This window comes from Aedes aegypti, chromosome 2 (genome assembly GCF_002204515.2).
Source record: "Aedes aegypti strain LVP_AGWG chromosome 2, AaegL5.0 Primary Assembly, whole genome shotgun sequence".
In the NCBI taxonomy this organism is placed as follows: Eukaryota; Metazoa; Arthropoda; class Insecta; order Diptera; family Culicidae; genus Aedes; species Aedes aegypti.
In genome coordinates this window covers 300,052,736-300,072,952 of record NC_035108.1, presented here as the reverse complement: position 1 = coordinate 300,072,952, position 20,217 = coordinate 300,052,736, and the positions used below count along the sequence as shown (strand labels likewise).

General features: G+C 40.6%; 1 protein-coding gene across 4 annotated transcripts in view; it reads left to right on the top strand.

Annotated features, from left to right (window-relative positions):
• Window positions 1-19,413, top strand: part of LOC5571655 — a 35,285-nt gene extending 15,872 nt beyond the window's left edge. The window contains exons 5-10 of one of the 4 annotated variants that reach the window (XM_021845505.1): window positions 7,104-7,567; window positions 7,702-8,397; window positions 8,465-8,609; window positions 8,825-8,929; window positions 9,098-9,857; window positions 18,790-19,413. In XM_021845505.1, coding sequence (XP_021701197.1) covers window positions 7,104-7,567; window positions 7,702-8,397; window positions 8,465-8,609; window positions 8,825-8,929; window positions 9,098-9,857; window positions 18,790-18,856 — 2,237 coding nt within the window. In that variant the 3' untranslated portion in view covers window positions 18,857-19,413. Of the gene's footprint in view, window positions 1-7,025; window positions 7,568-7,701; window positions 8,398-8,464; window positions 8,610-8,824; window positions 8,930-9,097; window positions 10,247-18,443 lie in introns of those variants that run through there. The other 3 variants (XM_021845502.1, XM_021845503.1, XM_021845504.1) reach the window with 3 other exon arrangements.
• Window positions 19,414-20,217: the final 804 nt, after the last annotated feature.

The window sequence follows — 20,217 nt, the reverse complement described above, 5'->3', positions numbered from 1 at the left end:
AGTACTTAAAAAAAGGATAAATACACATTATCTATCTTGATACGATTATAATCTGATGTAATCGATACAATATTTGCTCTTTAAGAGTGGTTGGATGAAATCATGCACAAATGGATAAATTTCCTGAATGCTCTAAAACGGGAGGAATAGAAAAAGTGAGGCGAATAGAAACAAAGCGACCTACAGTTAGAAATACGTCTATTATGCAGTCTTCTCAAACGAACATCGAACACGTTGGTTCAGACGGTTTCGTACTATCCTTGTACATTGTTCTCGTGTGCAAACCGAAACGCTCGAACCTGAACCTAAACCCAAACATGTGTAAAGTAATCATCGGTTCAAACGCCGGTTCGAAAACCGGTCCATTCACAACCGCGGTTAAAATTTTGGTGCAAATCTTCGGTTGCATTCGAGGTTAAGAACGATGCACAGTGCGTTGAATGTATGGAGATGCGGGACAAAAATCAAAACTGGAAGATCAAGCCATTTGAGCACCTTGGTATGGAAGGGAAAGTTGTTTCTGGTCAAAAGTGCTACAATTTGCATAAATAACATATATCGCATAATCGCAAAACTGTCCTAAGCGCCAATTTTATTATTTTCCAAGAAAACAAAGCGACAAATATTCTCACTCGTAGCTGCAAAAGTGACTTATACGCATTTATGCTAAAAAATCGCATTTATTTTATTGTCAGTTTTTAATATAAAATTTAAATAAAATCGTGAACACTACACTTAAAATATATTATTTCAAGCATAAATGTGCTCTGGTGTTATGTCTGGTTGAGCCGAGACCACATAGCGTTGCAAAATTTTCGGATTTTTAATCACAAACAACTCATTTCGTACTTGTGCTGGTTAAGGAGTATACCTAAAAATAGTCAAAAATCTCGAAGAGTTGCAGGGAGTTGTAACTGTATCTTTCAGACCTCTTAGAGGACAATCTACGAAACATTTCTGTGAGTGATTTAGGGTGGAACTCGGTTGAACTTTTTTTGAAATCGATAATCAAAGTTACATGTTACTATTTCATAAGTATGATTTCATAGCCAACTTATCGTGCCGATTTCATATTCAAATTTAAAATTGGTGTGCTTATCCCTAATAACCTTTAGTCATGTTCTCTTTTAGATTTTGATTGAATAGATTGCTTTCAGTATTCTCCGTACTGGTTGAAAGGAATGCTGAAAACATGCGATAAAATTTAATTTTCTGCTACTCCGACATCTGTCACTTTCGACGCTTGTTGTAGTAGTTTTAGTGCTCTGTATATCTTATCAATACTTGTTTCAATAGTGGATGCTATCTATAAGCACTTGTAGATACTGCGCGGCAACTAAGCACAAGCAATATTGGAATAGTTCAGAGTCTTGTTTTCAAACAAAATTGTTGCCATCTCCAAGAGTGGCGAAGTTTTTAACAAATCTGTCAAAGAAGAATTGCAGTCTCTTGGTCAGAGCGTTGACAGGCCACTGCCGACTCAACTATCACATGGCAAATATTCAGCGTGCTGACTCATTTGTGTGTGATAGTTGTGACTCCGATTATGAAACTTCGTATCATCTGATATGTAATTGTCCAGTTTTTGCGCAAATGCGATTCCAATTACTTGGTAAACACTTATTAAGTGAAAATGAATTCAGAAGCCTGAATCTTCAGGACATTCTGTTATTCTTAACCCGCTGTGGTAATGAGCTATAGGCTCTAATTACGCTCATGCGTTTTGGAAAACCGCATATTCTAAGGGCATAAAGTAAAAAACCGTCAAAATTTAAGTAAACTTAATTAAAATTTCTAGGTGTCTTTCGATGATTTAACATTTCAAAAAGTTGAATTACCAAATATAGTTGTGTGTTGGCAAACTGCTATTGATTATTTCATATTCATACCCTTTTTATATTGAACCACAAGAAGTGAATATAATTTCAACCAAAATAAGTTCATCTGACCGTTGTGCACAACCCATGAATAAAAGAAAAAGGTCAAAGACGGCAAAAAAACATGCCAATTATCAGTGAGCTGTCTACTCTCTCTCTCTGACTTCAACCATCCTATTTTGAGCACCCTTCTCGCAGCCAGTTATCTATTAACAGCTTACAATCCTGAAATTACTCTTATTGTGCATGCTCATGCATTATATTAGTTATGATCATAATCATGCAACATATTTTTTTTTACATGAGATTATATAAAAATTTTCTATTTTTTTTGGAAATTTTTATATTTTTTCATGTAAAAATCCTCCTTCAGTATCAGATGGTGACTGAGACAATTTGACCCTCTTCGCAGGCAGCTAACAGCAGAGCTCTCTCCTACCTGCTCGGTGTGAGAGTTAAAGAGTAGGAGAGAGTGAACGTAGGAAGTGAATATAGATAAGTTGAAAATAGATCAAAAACTAAAAAACATACATCGCTGAAAATTTGACAGTTAACGTAAAATTTTCTGAACTTTTAAGAAAAAAAACAAGTACAGCAATAGCCCCTTTTGTCCCGAGGCCTTCAAAACACGAAAAAACGGATTTTTTTGATTTTTTTCATGTAAAAAACAATTTTTGTGAAATTTTATATTTTTCTTGAAAAGCCAAAATCATTAGCTTTCATTTCGCCCAAGAAAATTCAAAATCGGTCAAGCGGTTCAAAAGTTTTGATTTAAAAAAAAAAAAAAATAAAAATTTTGCATATTCGTTTTTTTTTGGTCACCCTATTTTGGAAATGGTCAGCCTAATCAAAAAATCCAAAAATACGTGTATCCTTATTTCGGATAAGGAACAAAATAGCAAATTTTCACGGAATTCGGTGAACCACTAGATCGGTTTTTCATAGAATGGCTGTATACTAGGGTGCGGCTTATTTTTCAAAAGTTCTCATAACCAAAAATTCGTGTGCTCTACTGAATTCAAATCACATTAAAAGAGAAACCTCGAAATTTGAGCCAAAAATATTAACATTTAGAGGTGGCGCAAGCGTCTTGAAGTTGAATTTTCAGGTTATAAAAAATGACCTTCAGTGAAGTACACATAACTTTGTTGTTTTTCAACCAAATTCAAAACTTCCAGCATCAATACCTTCAAAATTAAATTTGTAAAAACTTTGTTGAACACCAAATTTGTATAAAATGAAAACAAGTTTTAGTTAAAAGTAATTTATTCCAAATTTTTCCTCATTTTACTAAAATTTTCAACTTTGTTTGACCATAACTTCATGATTACTCAACCGATTCCAAATCTTTTTACATGCTTTTAAAGCTAATTTAATTGTTTTCAAACCTTTCATACATCACATTTCACTAAAAAAATGTCTTGACCAAGTTATTCAACAAAAACTGCACAAAAACATTATTTTTAACGAAAAATGCCAGTTTTGTCAAATCTTTGGCAGTTAAATATTGTCTCTTAAGCTGAAACTGATTTTTTTTAAAAGACAATTTACACCGTTTTCAGCCATAGGCTGCACAGACTGAACATAACGAACATTAGACAACGGACACACGGAACGACCAATGGACCAGTGCAGAATTTTTCGTTTGACGAAAAGTTTTCTCCGACTGGGGCGGGAATTGAACCCACACTCCGTAGCACAATACGCCTAAACGACTGACGCCGCTAACCGCATGGCTACGAAACCCACATTTGTTAAACGTTTGGGAAGGACTTTGCAACAATTTTTAAATAATTTTGAAACAAAATTATGTTTGCATATGTTAAACAATATATGCACTATTCAACTCGTAATTAAGGCAAGATGCTTTACATATTTAAGTTTTATAGAAAAAATGCTATTTTCGGCAAAAAAACTTAAATAATTCAAAGAAATTTGATTTTTTCGTTGAAAAATCATGTTTTTGGGTAGTTTTTGTTGAATACCTAAGTCAATATTTTTTAGAAAAAAATGTTGTATGTACAGTTTGAAAACAAATAAATTTGCTTCAAAAGTATGTGAAAAGATTTGGAATCGATTGAGTAATCATGAAGTTATGGTCAAACAAAAATGATTTTTTTAGCAAAATGAGGAAAAATTTGGATAAAAGTATTTTTAACTAAGACAAGTTTTGATTTTAGACAAATTTGATGTTCTACAAAATTTTAATAAATTTAATTTGAAAGAAAGTGGTGCTAAAATTTTGAAATCGGTTGAAAAATAACAAAGTTATGTTTACTTAACTGCAGATCATTTTTTATAACATGAAATTCACCTTCAACACGCTTGCGCCACCTCTAAATGTTAATATTTTTGGCTCAGATTTTGAGGTTTCTCTTTTAATGTAATTTGTAGAGCACACGAATTTTTGGTTTTGAGAACTTTTGAAAAATAAGCCGCACCCTACTGTATACTAATCCATATTGCACATCCAAGGGTCTGATTGTGCTCTTAATCCTTCCTCAGTTTGTAATCTTTTCACCAGCTCAAAATTATATTTTCTTGGAGTTTCAAATATTTCAATCAATGTTAACCATCTTATGCAGTAATTTGAAAAGGATAGCTGAATCAGAATATCCACAAATTCTGATTATTGTAATAAAAACGTTGCCATTGTTTTGAAGCTCATGCAATTTTTAATCAACACTGCAAAATACAATGTATAATGTACAGCGATCAAATATTTAAAATCATCGCCCCCTGGAAAATATTATCCAAAGCCCAGAGATAAAGCAATATGCACAAGTAAACGTTGTTGGACAAATAACTAGAGTAATTCCTGGAAAAATCCAATGGGCAATTTTTTATAAGAATCTTTGAATGAATCTCTGGATTAATTCTTGCAGTATACTTGTATATACCGGGTACCCTCGTTGGTTTGATCACATTTAATCTGAACACATTTAATTTGTACCCCGCTAATTTGCACATCGTTCAGATTAAAAATGGTTCAAACGTCATTTAGCTTCTGGAACGGAGTAATGTGAAATGGAACGCTGTAAAACGGAACGCAGAATCAAAACCAAACAGTGAAAGAGGTGACCAGAAACACGTTTCTAGGGTGACTAGATGTTCAAAATAAAAATGAACCCCGATGGTTTGCATGAGGTACTGTTCAAATTAACGGGGGTGTACGGTATACGATATTCATAGAAGAATCCTTGAAGGAATTTCAGGATGAACTCCAGGAAAAAAATATTTATGGCACCACTTGGAAAATGCCTCCTTTTTCAGAAGAAACTTTGGCAGGATTTCTAATGGAATCTGTGGACGAGCTCTCAATAAGATCTCTCGAAATATTCTTAGTGGAGTCACTTGACTTTATTATCGCTATTCAATTTTATCAGAGATTCTGCTTGAGAATTCCCAATGATTCCTCCAAAATATTTTCCAGTTTGTCATTTGGTTATTTTTCCAATAATTGTTCCAACTATTTATCAAGATAATCCTCGAAAACTTTCTCAAGGGCCCAGAAGATCCTTCAGATATTTTTGACTTTCTCCTGATAAACTGCTGCAGAATATTCCTTAGGGTGTTTCATAAAAGATTTAGTATATTGTTCGAAAATTTTATTTTGTTTCATTTCGTGATGCTTTCCAACAGTTTATGGAAAATTTTCTTAAAAATATCCTCAAAGAAATTTTGGATTTATAAAGAACTGTCTAAAAGACTCCCGGGAAGAATTATACCATATCTCAGATATAGTTTATGGAAATACCAATAGAAAAATATCCTGATTAAAATAAAAGCAATCCCGAACGAATATTTTCAAGGAAATCCTACAGAAACCTTTGAAAAAAATCCTAAAGGCATTCGTAAAAGGAATCCCAGCAAATTGTATGAAAGGTTTTCGACACATTTCTGGAAAACTAAAGACTTCCTTGAGACATTTCAGAAAGAATCATTGAAGGAATCTGTGGAGGTGTTTCTGAAGACATCTTTAGAAATATCGTGCTATCCTGAACGAAAATCTTGAAGAATTCCTAGGGAGATCCGTGGAAGAATCACTGCATTTCTGTACAAATCTCAAGAGTAAAATACCTGAAGGGAATTGTGGGTACATTCCTGAATTAATAATTCCTTGAGAAATCATTCACAAAATCCTAGAATAATTCTGGCGTAATTTCACGAGGTATTTCCGAAAAAAATCTCAAATTGTCCTCTGCAAATAGATCGAATTCTCTGAGGGATTTTTTTATAAAATTCTTGTAAAACTAAGATTGGAATGTATCCTGGAATTTTACACGGGTAGCGCGAAATTGTGATTTTACCGATCGTGATGAAACTTTGTACAGTTGTTATAGGATCTAAAATGAGAAATAAAAAGTTAAAAGGGGGGCCTTTCTTAGCCGAGTGGTTAGAGTCCGCGGCTACAAAGCAAAGCCAAACTGAAGGTGTCTGGGTCCGAATCCCGGTCGGTCCAGGATCTTTTCGTAATGGAAATATCCTTGACTTCACTGGGCATAGAGTATCATGGTACCTGCCACACGATTTACGAATGTAAAAATGGCAACTTTGGCAAAGAAAGCTCTCAGTAAATAACTGTGAAAGTGCTCTTAAGGCTAAGTAGCCCGTCATTCGTTTTGGCAACAATGATGACTTTTCAGCTTGCATTTCAAAGTGATAAAACTCAGTCTTGATAGTTTATATTGACTTGAAAACGTATCACTGTACGCGCTTACATGCATAAAGTATGCTGATACTTTTTCAGCTGTGTCAGTGCAAAACCAACTGATTTTCTTTGATTCGAAATCGTGAGAGGAATTAGCAACAATCATCAACGACGCGTATAAATTTCAATGACGGCCTACTTCGCCTTAAGAACCCTAAGCTTAGAAACCGGCTCTGTCCCAGTGGAGACGTTAATGTCAAGAAGAAGAAAAAGTGGAATGGAGCAAGAAACTGAATTTCGTCCCACACTAATGTATAAGGAGGTTTTCCAAGAATTCCAATGATAATAAACAAAACACTCACAAAATATTCAAGTGTTGATGCATTGACCTCGTAGACCCTCTACAGTACATTGTACATACTAACGTTAACCTTTATTTCTTTGACTGCTAACTGATATCTGTTGTACCTATTCTGTGTGTGTCATATCGCCCGCAGTGCAATCTATACAAGTGATTAACTCCAGAAAGGAAGAATCGGAGGGAGTAAATGATTTTCTAAAAACGTTTTTCCCAGATACGCCCAGTAGCCAGCACTACGGCGGCGCTGGTCGCGGTGTTGGACCCCCGGTCGGAGGACCCCCACCTCCTCCAACGCGTAATTCCGCTGGTTCTGGTCCGTATGTTCCGTCGCACAGTAGCAGCTCTTCGCTGGAGGAATACGGCAATGGTGCTGGCGGTCCTGACTATACGTCCGGGCTCAACAGTTACGGAGTTTCGTCGAACGTTGTGGTAGGTGGTGGTGGTGCTGACTATGGACTTGGTCCACGTCCAAACAATCACCACAATATGGGTATGGCGCGCAGTTACGGTGCAGGGCCACAGTACAATCAGCCAATGCTTTCGGATTATCCTGCGGGTAGATCTCAACCTGGGGGTCCACGAGGGCCCCATCTTCCGCCCCCTGCCCCCGTTAACCTGGATCGATCTGATGAGTACAACTCAACGTGGGATATGTCGATGACCTGGGATGGTCCACATGTAAGTATGGCTTTAAGGTTGTTCGTTTTTATATGAGTAACCGTAAAAGTTTGGAAATTTGATTATTTTGGGCCATGCTATTTGGCATCTTTGTTGCCCTTTGTTGGATATTTCTTAAGTTTTTATACTTGCAGGATTCATCTTTCCAGAGCTTGGACACTCCTGTATCGCCTCCTCATTACGAAAGGAAAGGTGTGAATTCGAACGTGATCGAGTACATCGATGGCGTCAACGAAGATGGCCCACTGCAGGATGTAGATCACCGACAACTTCCCAACATGCCAATACCCGCCTTCATGAAAGATAAGGGAAGGTTGATGGACGTAGATCATCGCAATCTTATTTCGTTAACGGGTTCACCGGGTCCACTGCTAAGCAAGTCCGGGTTGGATGATCTCGAGGACATTGACGATGATGACGACGATGATGTGCTGCTGTTAGAAGAAAATGATAAAACGGATTCCAAATCGAAGGAACAACCCGTTCCTGCCCCTGTGTCACCGCCGGCCAGGACAAAACTGGCCGAACCTTCGCTAGGTGCTTTTCCGTGGGGTACTGGCACAGGTGATGTCGATCTGAGGCAAACCAATCTAAATCTTTTGGGACATGCATCTATCGCGATAGCTCCGACGACCAGCAGTAGTAGCACAAGTATAGCCACAAGCTCCACCAGTGAACCAAAGGATCTCGACATGCGGATACAGTCGATGCAGCAAACGCTCGATTCTCGATTTGGCGGAGGTGAATCCCAAGATGAGTCCAAAGGAGCCGATGATGCTCTACAACTGTTGCAGACACCAACCTCTTTGCTGGAAATTGACGATTTTTTGGTAAAATTTCTTGCTGTCGAATAAACATGGCTTTTGAGTTTGATGATGCTTTGTTTCTCTCTTGTAGCAAAACTTTGAACGGGAAAACTTCGATTTGAGTAAACCGCCGACGGTTCTGATGAGCAATCAAACCGAGTCGTCACCATCACCGCCACCTTCTCTGATGGACGTGACCGCATCAACACCCAAAAACGCTGCGCAGATAAGTAATGGTGAGTTGAACGATGTCGCATCTTAAGGTTCCCTCAATATTCTGTCTGTGCCAAAAACAAAAAGTTAAGTTATCTGTGCCTTGAGATCATATTGGGGCTACCCTAAATGACATAAAGTCGTTTGAGATAATCGAATGATCAAGAACCATTTGGCATAAAAGTCATTTGGAGTAATTTCAAGATATTTCAAAATTAAGACAATTTACCCATTCCAGACGCCGACGAACACTCTGGACCACCAACGGATAACAATGAGAGTGTTGATATGGATCTCTCCGACGAGGAATACGTCCCGGAGCATCCCACGGAAGCGTCGACAGGTAAGGGCAGTTCATCTGCCAAAAGAAAATCTACTTCTTCTCCTGTGTCGACTTCGGTACTTCCGGTGGCGGGTAATAACAAAGCTATCTGTTCTACTAAATTAGCTAAATCCGACACTGGTCCAATAGCTGATGCTGCAAACAATACGACGGATGATTCTCTTTCAGCGTTACACGACGAACCGATAGAGGACTCAACGGAACCGTACGAGCCCTTCGAAGGAGAAGACATCGACGATGCGTTTATGCCTTTGATGAATCCCACGCTATCGAGTCAAGACGAAAGTGTAGCGAGCATACCAACGCCTCCGGTGATTCCTCAGAACCAGCCGGAGCAACAACAGCAACCACAACAAATTCCGCTACCTCCGCAACAACACAGGCCACCGTTACTGCCCGATCCGGAATATCCGCCGCCGTTTGCATTTCAAGCGCAACAGCAACAGCCCCAACGGAAGCAGTGGGACATGCCCCCACCTCAGTTCAACAACTTTGGGTCTGGCCTGCCGAATCTGGCCGATCTGGCTAACTTTGGAGAGTTCCCGAACTTGGCGGCGGGTCTGAACAATCTGAATCCCCCGCAACCGGCGGGACTTCCGCCCCATATGTGGAACAACCAGCAGCAGCCACCACCGATGGGGCCAATGGGGGGCGGAGGTGGTCCAATGGGGGGCAATCAGTTCAACTCGCCCAACAGGCCACCTTTCGGGGGATCGCCGTTCAACAACAATAACAACAAGATGAACAACTTCAGGAACCACAACAACAACAGCTGGGGAGGAGGTGGTCGAGGGGGCGGTGGAGGCGGTGGGCCCCGACATGGATCGCCCTACTTCCGAGGAGGCGGTGGGGGAGGACGGGGTAATTTCCGCGGTGGCAACAACAAGTTCCGCGGTGGACACCACAATAACAATCGAGGTGGAAACTGGTAAATTGGAAGTTTTTCTTTTTGGTTTATGTTTTTGTATGAATGCGTGTGCTTGCGATTGCGATGTGAGAGAAAGAGAAAATTAGGAGTCCGATTTTTGGACAGGATTTTGTTCAATATAGAAAGAATATTGTGGTCTGATACCAATGTACATGATGTACTGCCTATATTCGCATAACCAGCCTAACTATAAAAGAAATACCATAGAACATGGGACAATTATGCGAGCAGGGACAGATTATGATCAGTTAAACTTTGGACGAGAAGTGAAGATATGAACAACGGTTTTGATAGCATAGCAAAATTTAATATCTGTTACTTGGTAACAGTCTAATAATATATATCGTTGTGCAATAACAGCACTATGAAACTGAATTGCTTCGGAAAGGGAAATGGCCCATTTGGCATGAAACCATAAAGCGTAACGTCATTTGACATAATTATCACTAGTGCTCTGCTGAGGTAGTGCTCATAGATAATATCGGTATCGGTTGCATTCAATATCAATATAAAATCATCATTAACGTTTATAGAACAAGGAACAATATTTATTTATTTTATTATGCCTTTGTCGGGCTCGGTTCCGCTTTTCAGCAAGTGCCTTTCGGCGTATTCACCACCAAACCGCTTCACGTTTCAGGCGGGTGTACAGATCTGTCACCGTTCCAAATGTTCTGCCGACTATATCCATATCATGAAACAAATTGGCTGGATTTTGTAAAAATCGTATCTGTGTTGTTAAACCTGGCTCTTTGCATGACACCTTCTAGCGCGATGTTGAACAGCAGGCACAAAAGTCAATCACCCTGTCGAATTCCCCGGCGAGATTCGAACGAACTGGAATGTTCACCCGAAATCTTAACGCTATTCTGCGCACCGTCCTTCGTTGCTCTTATTAGTCTTGTGCAGAGTCTATGAATGGAGAGTTACGCAAAGAGAACTGGCAACACGTTCCCCAATCACAAATCATTTAATTATTCTGGCCACCTATTTTATTGTGTGCGCTTTCCCGTGACTTCACTCAAATGCACTCTCAATTCGAATGTTTTTTTTACAAAGTCGCAAAGAACAAAATTAAAATTGAGCTCTGGTTTTGTAATTATAAAGTACACGGAGAAATCAGACTACCCAAAAAATAAGTTCTTTTTACTCAAATTTGGGTAAACTGCATTTAGTTTTTACCCACGGTTGGGTTGTTTTGCCTCTCTCGCAACAGCAATGTTGTCAAAAACAGAGAGAGACGCATCGACCCAGCGTTGAAGTTTAATGGAATAAGCCAAATTTGGATTCTTTCGAGTTTACCTAACGTTAAGTTGTTTTAACACATCCCGGAGACTTCGAAAGCTAACGCTGGGTAGATTTTTTTTGCACTGAGTTGTTTGTTTTGCCGCTGTCAAATGGAAACAACCTAATGATAGGTATTTATCAGTTAACCCAAATTTGGGTTATCCCACGGAAGAGCCGAATTGCGTCAAAAGAAGTCAAAGTTGGGTTGATTTGCGGCTCCGTGTAATAACAATGAAGTGTTTAGTAGCGAATTGCAACAACACATACGACAAACAGCATGAACTCAAAAACTTTATCATTTTCGGTTTCCGCACGACGAGCAACTAAAAAACCAGTGAATTTCTCTTAGTCGTTTGCTGCCCCTCTGGGAATTGACCGAAATCAGCCGCATCAGTAGCGTAAATCTGGGTTGAATAACTTATATAGTTTTCGAACTATCCACTTTTGTATTTAGTTTATTGAATTTAAGTTGCATTTCAACTATGAAACGGAGTTAGGGTCGAATTTCGTTCGTTGCACTATCTTTAGGTGGGCTTCGTTTTGATTGGGCATCCGTTAGGTTGGCTATAGCCCACTTAAAACGAAGGCAAACGTCACTTTTTGACATAAAGCTCGATTTATCAATGTTGGTAGCCCTGCATTTCTATTCTATTCAACATTGTGGCAGCTGAAAACTCAGCACGATTTGTGAAAGTCTTTCACTAAGTGGGCTACAGGTTTTGTGCAACGAACAAAAGTTGACTGTATATATTTCCACTGATGTAGGGTGATTACTTACATTACCGTTACATTACATGCAACAAAAAGCGGGTTCATTCATAAATTATAAGCCTCAAAGAGCAATTATTTTGTGACATCATCATATCACACCGCAACTTAAACCGTGGCAATTTTTTTATTTCGTCACGATAACAATACTACTCTTGCCCCAAAACGTGTTTGTTTATTTTGCTCGATAGGTTGACGATTTGACGGTTCAATAGGTAGACTTGGTTTCAGTCTTCGCGCAACTCTTCATTCATAGGGGGGGTTATATTTTCATAATCGGAACGTTTTAAAATATTCCATCGGTGAAATTTTGAAAATCAATGAAAATCACGTTTTCCTACACATTTCAGCCCATACAAAATGTATGGGAAAAATTTCACCGATGGAATAATTTGAAACCTTCCGATTATGAAAATATAACCCAAATACTGAACTCTAGCCGAGAAAAATCCGAGGTACATTCGATTTGCATAATCTGCTGGTTTAGACATAGCGTGTACCCTTCCATAATTTTCCATAGCCCTTTGCGGTCGATGCTGTCATAAGCTGCTTTAAAATCGATATTGATGATATATTGGCTTTTCAGTCTTGACAAAATTAAAAACTGTTATTTTATTTTGTCCGACAAAATTTGTTGGACAAAATAAAATAACAGTTTTTAATTTTGTCAAGACTGAAAAGCCAATATATCATCAACAACGAACTACAGTCGAACTACCAACGTTAAAATCGATAGACAGGTGACGCGTTGGGACTTGATATTCACGGCACTTCTAGAGGATTTGCCGTACAGTGAGGATTTGGCCCGTCGTCGAGCGGCCGGTGATGAAAGCAGCTGGTGATACTTACTTACTTATGGGTCCTGGGCACCCATTCTGGCACATAGGACCGACGTGAAAGATTTCCATCCTGGGCTATTGCTAGCTATCGCCTTGACCAGGTCAAATTATCGTCGACTTCTTTTATTTCTTTGTTGAGGCTGCGCCGCCATGAGCCTCTGGGTCTGCCTCTGCTGCAATGTCCTGCTGGATTCCAATCCAGCGCTTGTTTGCAGATTTCGTTTCCGCCCCGACGTAGAGTGTAGCCGACCCACCCCCACTTTAGTTGTCGAATTTGGGTTTGTATCGGCTGCTGATGGCACCGACGATGGAGCCCAACATTAGAGATTCAGTTGTGTGGCCACCATGCCCGAATTACATACCGTAGGCATCTGTTGATGAACACGAAGTAGCGGTGATAGTATACATCCTTGCCTCACTCCAGCTATAATCAGGATGAGTTCAGCAAAGATCCCGTTGTGCAATACTCTGCACTGCACGTAAAGGCCTCGTACTGCGCTTCGATGAGGCCGATGATTTTCTCGGGAACACCTTTGCGTGTCAGAGCACCCCACATCTTTTCGTAAAGCTTTTTCGTAGTCAATGAATACCATATACAGTATGGTCCACACAGAATTGTCCGACACGGAATCTCGCTTGCTGCCGACGGAGAGTCCCATCGACCTTTTCCTGGATCCGGTTTAGGATCACTTTGCATAGAACTTTGAGAACAATACATGATGCCCCGCCAATTATCGATAAACAGTGAGATCACTATTCACTAACACGCCTTGCATCCAGTCGGCCGGAAAATTCAAGGTGTCCCAGATATTGCGAAATAGTTGATGCAACAGTTTATAGGATATTGCGGAGTCTGCTTCGAGCATCTCAGCTGATATGCGATCGACCCCAGGGGCTTTGTTAGATTTCATACTTTGAATGGCTGTTTCCATCTCATGCAACGACTAATACGCCGAACTCTAGGCGGATCGTGCTGAGGTAGGTGGCCGGGTTGGTACTTGAAAAAGTTGTTCGAAGTGCTCAAACCAACGTTTTAGTTGGTCAGTGGGGTCGGTTGACAGCTATCCAGTCATGTCTTTCACGGGCATTGTCGTATTCATCTTTGCCCCGCTAAGGCGTCGTGAGATATCGTAAAGGAGATGAATGTCGCCGGTTGCTGCGGCTTTCTCACCTTTGATAGCAAGGGAGTCCGCACGCGCTCGTTTGTCCCGCCTACATGAGCGCTTAACTTCTTTTTCAAGAGCCTTGCTCCTCTGGTTTTCGCCCGCTCTATCGCGGTTTTCGCTTCTCTCCGCTCCTCTAACTTCCTCCAGGTTTCATCGGTAATCCACTGTTTTCTCCGAGTGCGTAGCTCACTCTCGCTGGTAGTGATGAAGGCATTATTGATGGCGGTCCATCGCTCTTCTACGCTGCAACCTTCCGAAATATTTGCAGCACGAGTCTTCAGTTCTTCGACGAAGAACCTTTTCACTGTGGCGTCTTCTACTCGGCGTGTGTTAAATCGACGTCCGACTCTTTCCTCCTATCAATGAATCCGCGCAATGCGTAGACGCACCTCGCCGACGAAAAGGTGATGGTCGGATGCGATGTCTGTGCTACGTTTGTGCCGCACATCAAGAAGGCTCCGTTTCCACTTTTGGCTGAAACAGATGTGGTCGATTTGATTTTTAGTAAAGCCGTCAAGGGAGACCCACGTGACCTTGTGAACCGGACGATGGGAAAAGAGCGATCCCCGATCACCATGTCGTTGTTGCCACAAAACTCTGCCAACAGCTCTCCGTTTTCGCTCATTTCTCCGAGACCATGGCATCCCATGACGGGCTAATAGCTCAAGTTGTCGGATTCGATCTTCGCATTGAAGTCGCCCATGTAGATCTCGATATTACCGTTCTGAATCTTATCCACGACAGCATTCAATTGACTGTAAAAGTTCTCTTTATGCTGCAATTCGGCAGCATCGGTTGGCGCATAACATTGGACTATGGTAAGGTTTCAAACCCGTGTTCTAAATCTGGCGACGATTATTCTCTCATTTTTAGCTTCCCACTTCATTAGCGCTGCGTAAGCTTGGGCGCTAAGCAGAAAGCCAACTCCACGGTGCCAAGGAGCGTGTTCACCTCGCAGGCCAATATTCTGCAGAATTAGAATCTTAGGTGAAGCTCCCGGGAAAGAGCATGTCTTATTCAGCCGCTGGATGCCAGTCAGACGCTGTTTGGGCCGCACCCAGAGTTGGGAAAAGTTCTGAGATTCACACTACAGTAGGCATGCGTAGCGACCCGAGCAGGAGAAAATAACTACTGAATACCAAATTGAGGTATTCCATACCAGATAATTTCCAATACTTACAACCTGAATGAGGTATGAATGAGCCCTGCATAAGAGGTAGAATACCTCAAATAATACCTTATGCATATTCTAGAAATACCAAGCTGATAACTAGATCAGGTATTGTAATACCTAAATAATATTTGATGGATTTTCATATAAAAGTGAAATTTTTCAATAATAGTTCAATACCTCCAGCAGTCCTCAATAGCTATCGAATACCAAAATGAAGTATTTTTAATTGTTTTAAACATTTTTTTTCAAATACCATTATAATACCAAAATGAGGAATTGATAACTTAACAATACCTAATTGGGGTATGATACCAAAATATGGTATGCATGAGTTATTGCCGAGTTATTCTTTCCTCCTCGGGGAATCATAGTCACCGGAGCCAGTGAAACTCACGCGTATCGCTGCTGTAGGCAAAATGCCTTGAAAATAGCAAAACACCCGTTGCTAAGGGCAACCCAAAACTACTGTAGAAAAATGTTCTATTTTCCGTTGCATTTCCCGCATTTGCAGCCTTCAATGACACTCCTGATTTAGAAAATTCATGTACCCAACTACTGTATTAGGAGAGCCACGTGATTTTCGCAAAAACTCAAGCCTACTACTATTACCGTTCCCAGCACTGGCCGCATCCTTGGTGAACAGACGCTCGGTGGATGTACCTCCTCAATCTAGCTGAAGTCAGATGGACAACAGGACCCAGGCTGCACTACTACTTAAGCACGCAACTCATAGCTGGCGGTCATTTGTCATCTTCACTACCAGTTAAGCACGCAACTCTCAGCTGGCGGTCATTTGCCATCCGTCGACTCGTGGAAGCATGAGGTAGGAACTTGTGAGGACTCCGTCGACACATCATTTTGCAGCCCACCAGCTGCTGATAGACGACGGAGAATAATCTTGTATAGCACTTTGTTGGCGTCATTCAGGATAAAGATCGGATGATAGTTTTCACATTCCAGTTTGTCGCCTTTTTTGTAGATGGGGCTAATGACCCTTTGCTTCTGCTCCTCCGTTAGCTGTTCCGTTTCCCAGATTCTGACTATCAGCCGAAGCAAACAAGCCTTCAACTTCTCCGGGCCAGTTCCACTCCGATATCATCCTTACCAGTCGCCTTGTTGTTCTTGAGCTGGTTTATGGCATCCTTAGCTTCCATAATTGTGGGAACAGGTTGGTTTTCATCATCCGCCGTGCTGACGTAGTAATTTCCCCCGCTGTGCTCTCTATGCCATTCAGGTGTTCGTCGTACTGCCGCTTCCACCTTTCGATCTTCTCACGTCCGTCCGTCAAGATGCCTTTCCCTATACGTTCGACTCGCGGTACAACGCCTTTTCGCTTCTTATTGTCCCGGAATAAGCGGGTTTGCTTTCGTTTCCTTATGTATCGCTCCACGTTTTGTCGCGTATCTCACTGCAGCATTGCAACCCGCGCTGCACCCTGCCTGCATTCTTCTTCGAACCAGTCGTTACATGTCCTCCTTTCCACGTACACGACTACGCTCTCGGCTCTGTTGGTGATGGTTGCTTTTATGGCACTCCAGCAGTTCTCAAGAGGGGCTTTATCAAGCTCGCCCTTTATCGGCAACGCTACCTCGTACACTGTTGATGACCCGTACATTGTTGATGGCGGATAGTTTTGGGCGCAGTTTCACCTTCACCTGGTGGTCTGAATCAATGTTAGCGCCACGATAAGTTCTGACGTCGTTTATATCGGAGAAGGGTCGTCCATCGATCAAAACGTGATCTATTTGTGATTCCGTCTGCTGTGATGATCTCCAGGTGTACCGATACGAAAGACTGTGCTAAAGCAGGTGCTATGAATGCGAAATCAATCAGTCGAAGGCCGTTCTCGTTCGTCAGGCGGTGGGTGCTGAACTTTCCAATTGTCGGTCTGAACTCCTCTTCCTGGCCAACCTGAGCGTTTAAATCTCCTATAATGATCTTGACGTCGTGACTTGAGCAGCGGTCGTACTCGCATTCGAGCTGCGCGTAAAATGCGTGCTTTTCATCATCAGTGTTTCCGGAGTGAGGGTTCATGATGCTGAAGTTGAAGAACCGGCCTTTGATCTTTAATTTGCACGTTTTTTCGTTGATCGGCCACCACCCGAACACGCGCCTCTGCATATCACCCATCACTATAAAAGCCCAGTTCACGTGTGTTGAGATTCAGAAATACACTCCTCCAAGGGTCTCTTCTAGATTCTCCGGAAGTATTATTGAAGTCTTCAAATAACTACTACAAAAACTCCTTCTTTTCATTTCGTGTAGGGATCATAATTTCAGGAAATTCCACCAAAGATTTCTCTAGGCATTGTACCCAAGGTTTTAGAGATTCCCTAAGCATATTATCCAGGGTTTCGTTTGATGTGTTTTCCAATACTTATCCTAGTAACTTGTCGTATGTAATGGAATCACCAAGGCTTCCTCTGCTTCTTCTAGGCATTACGTCCTCACTGGGGCAGAGCCTGCTTCTCAGCTTAGTGTTCTTATGAGCACTTCCACGTTATTAACTGAGAGCTTTCTTCGCCAAAGTTGCCATTTTCGCATTCGTATATCGTGTGGCAGGTACGATGATACTCTATGCCCAGGGAAGTCAAAGAAATTTCCATTACGAAAAGATCCTTGACCGACCGGGAATCGAACCCAGACACCTTCAGCATGGCTTTGCTTTGAGGCGTTGACTCTAACCACTCGGCTAAGGAAGGCCCCTTACCAAGGCTTCCTCAATGATTCAGGAGCTCACCCATTTTTATCACTTGTATCATGTTTAACCTCGACCTGACTCCAAGTCTTTTCAAGATCTACTAGATAGTTGATATAAATCCAAAGCATGATACCGATAAAAAGAACTAAATGCATCCAAAATTCAAATTACCAGATCAATAATTCTGGGGTGAACAAAGAACGATACTAAGGGTATGTTCGGTAGATCTTACCTCGTAAAGCACTAAGGGTCGATTTCTTCACCTTCGCTTAACCCGTAAACCACGTTTACCCATACGATTGAACCAGGTTTAAGGCCTAAACGGTGGTGAAGAAACCGCTTATAAGTAAAGGATCTATCTGCGTACTTCCCACTTCCCTAAGGAATGAGTAACAGCGTGTTATAGGAGACTCGACCACACTTGCCCATTGACGCATAATTGGCCCATATGCATAGGAATTCCGGAATTCATGGCACTGATATGCGATTATGGGCTGCATATAGCATATTCTTGCTGCCTGAGTCCGTATCTCCATTTTTCGCAGATTCGTCAGTCGATTATTGTAATGTCGACGAGTGTGTTCGGTGTGAATGATAATGTTCATGTGTGAGTGTAGTGTTTTTTATGTTTCCTTTCATTTTTTCGTTTAGCACAGTTCCACCCAAATAGAACAAAAAGAAAATCAATTGAAACAGTCCGTTAAGTGAGTGCAGATTAGAAACATAACAAAAAACCTCAAATTATAACTTGGTTAGATTTTAGGCGAGTCTTTAGGGTACGGTTCCGTATACTTCATCGACGTTGTAAATATGTATGTGTGCATGTGAGATCATCTGCAAATCAAACGCAGTATAAAAGAGTACGTTTTTCAAGGCTGCATATAGTCAAATAGACAGACAAGTTAAGAGTTTAAGGTACATAGGAGGAGTATATTACCTGTGTGTTAATTAACAACTAACGGTTTTTCTCTCACCATTATCAACGCCCATTCGCTAGGTTAGATTCGTTCTTACGAAACGGTGGCGACATTCTTGAACTCATTGACCGGTTCGCCCCCCGCTAGTGCAGATGAAGGAAGTTTAACGAACCTGCCCAGCTCACAAACACAACCAATTTTAAAATACAGTTTGTAAAATAGTCAAAACCCGAACGGACAGGGCCCGTTCGACACGAACTACTTTTCTATGTTGAATTCGTAAATCAAATTGTTAACAATTTATCTTCTAAACTGTAGCTTTCGGCAAATAATGATTTGCAAAAGTGCACTCACATCTAGAGTTTATTAATAATAATGTCATGAATATGACACAAATGTAGAAACAGACTTACTGAAACAAAAGGATCAACTGTAAATATAGGTATACATGATAGTGCTCTGTATTCAAACGGAAAGTGTGCATGTGTTTCAAACCAGCAAGATTACTCTCTAGCAATAGAGTGAACCTATAAGGCAGAAGTTGGTTTTTGATCGTCCTGAGCTAGTTAAGTTGATGCATTATATTATGAAACAAAACAAACAAAAAGGTAACAAAATAAAATAAAGATAGACACAATTTTGAAATAATAAAACATGAACAGCTAGCAGAAGTTGATGGAAATAGACCAGAAGCAAAGCCCACATATACTATAAAGCTCAAGTCAGCAGGGTAGGGTTGTCTAGATTTCAGCACATTGATTTATTGAAATGTTTTAAACTTAATTTTGTTTGATTAAATCTGGTTCGTCTTATCGCAGTTCTAGCAGTAGATGCTTCTTGAAGTTTCTTAAAATATATAAAATATATTTAGCATAGTTCAACAATAACATCAGGACGATTTAAGTAATAACTATCAATAAATTAAATGTGTTTTATTTTAGCGTTTGTCTTCTAGAAAAAGTATCCTTTGGTAATCAAATACCCCACGAAGTTGTAGGTAACTGGGAAAAGCATTTTTATTTATTTTAAACTATGGGTATATCACTCACTTCTAGGTGAGTTCCACGTCTTTCGTGCCAAAATACTTAACTCGGATCTATCACAGCATAGGGTAGGTGTACCAGTTATGGACATAAGCCTGGGACACGGTTATATGAAAAATTTAGATTCTCGCTCCAGTCCACTTTTGGACTGCATTTAGGTCCCATAACAACTGCTCAAAATTTCAGCTCGATCGGAGTAACTATATTTTAGCGCCAGCCGTTCAAAGTTTGTATGGGATTCACTATGGGAAAACTTACTTTTGCAAAGAAAAATCGCCAGAGGTTGCCCATTGACCTCTATAAAAATTCTGAACACAGATCTCGATAGGTATTTCTACGATGAACAATATTGCCGAAGACCGCAAAGCAATCCGATGCTTGTGAAAAAAGTTATTAAGCACAGAATATTCGGAAATTTGGCCCGATTTTGTTATTATTGTTATTCCTTTATGTGTTAATCAACGT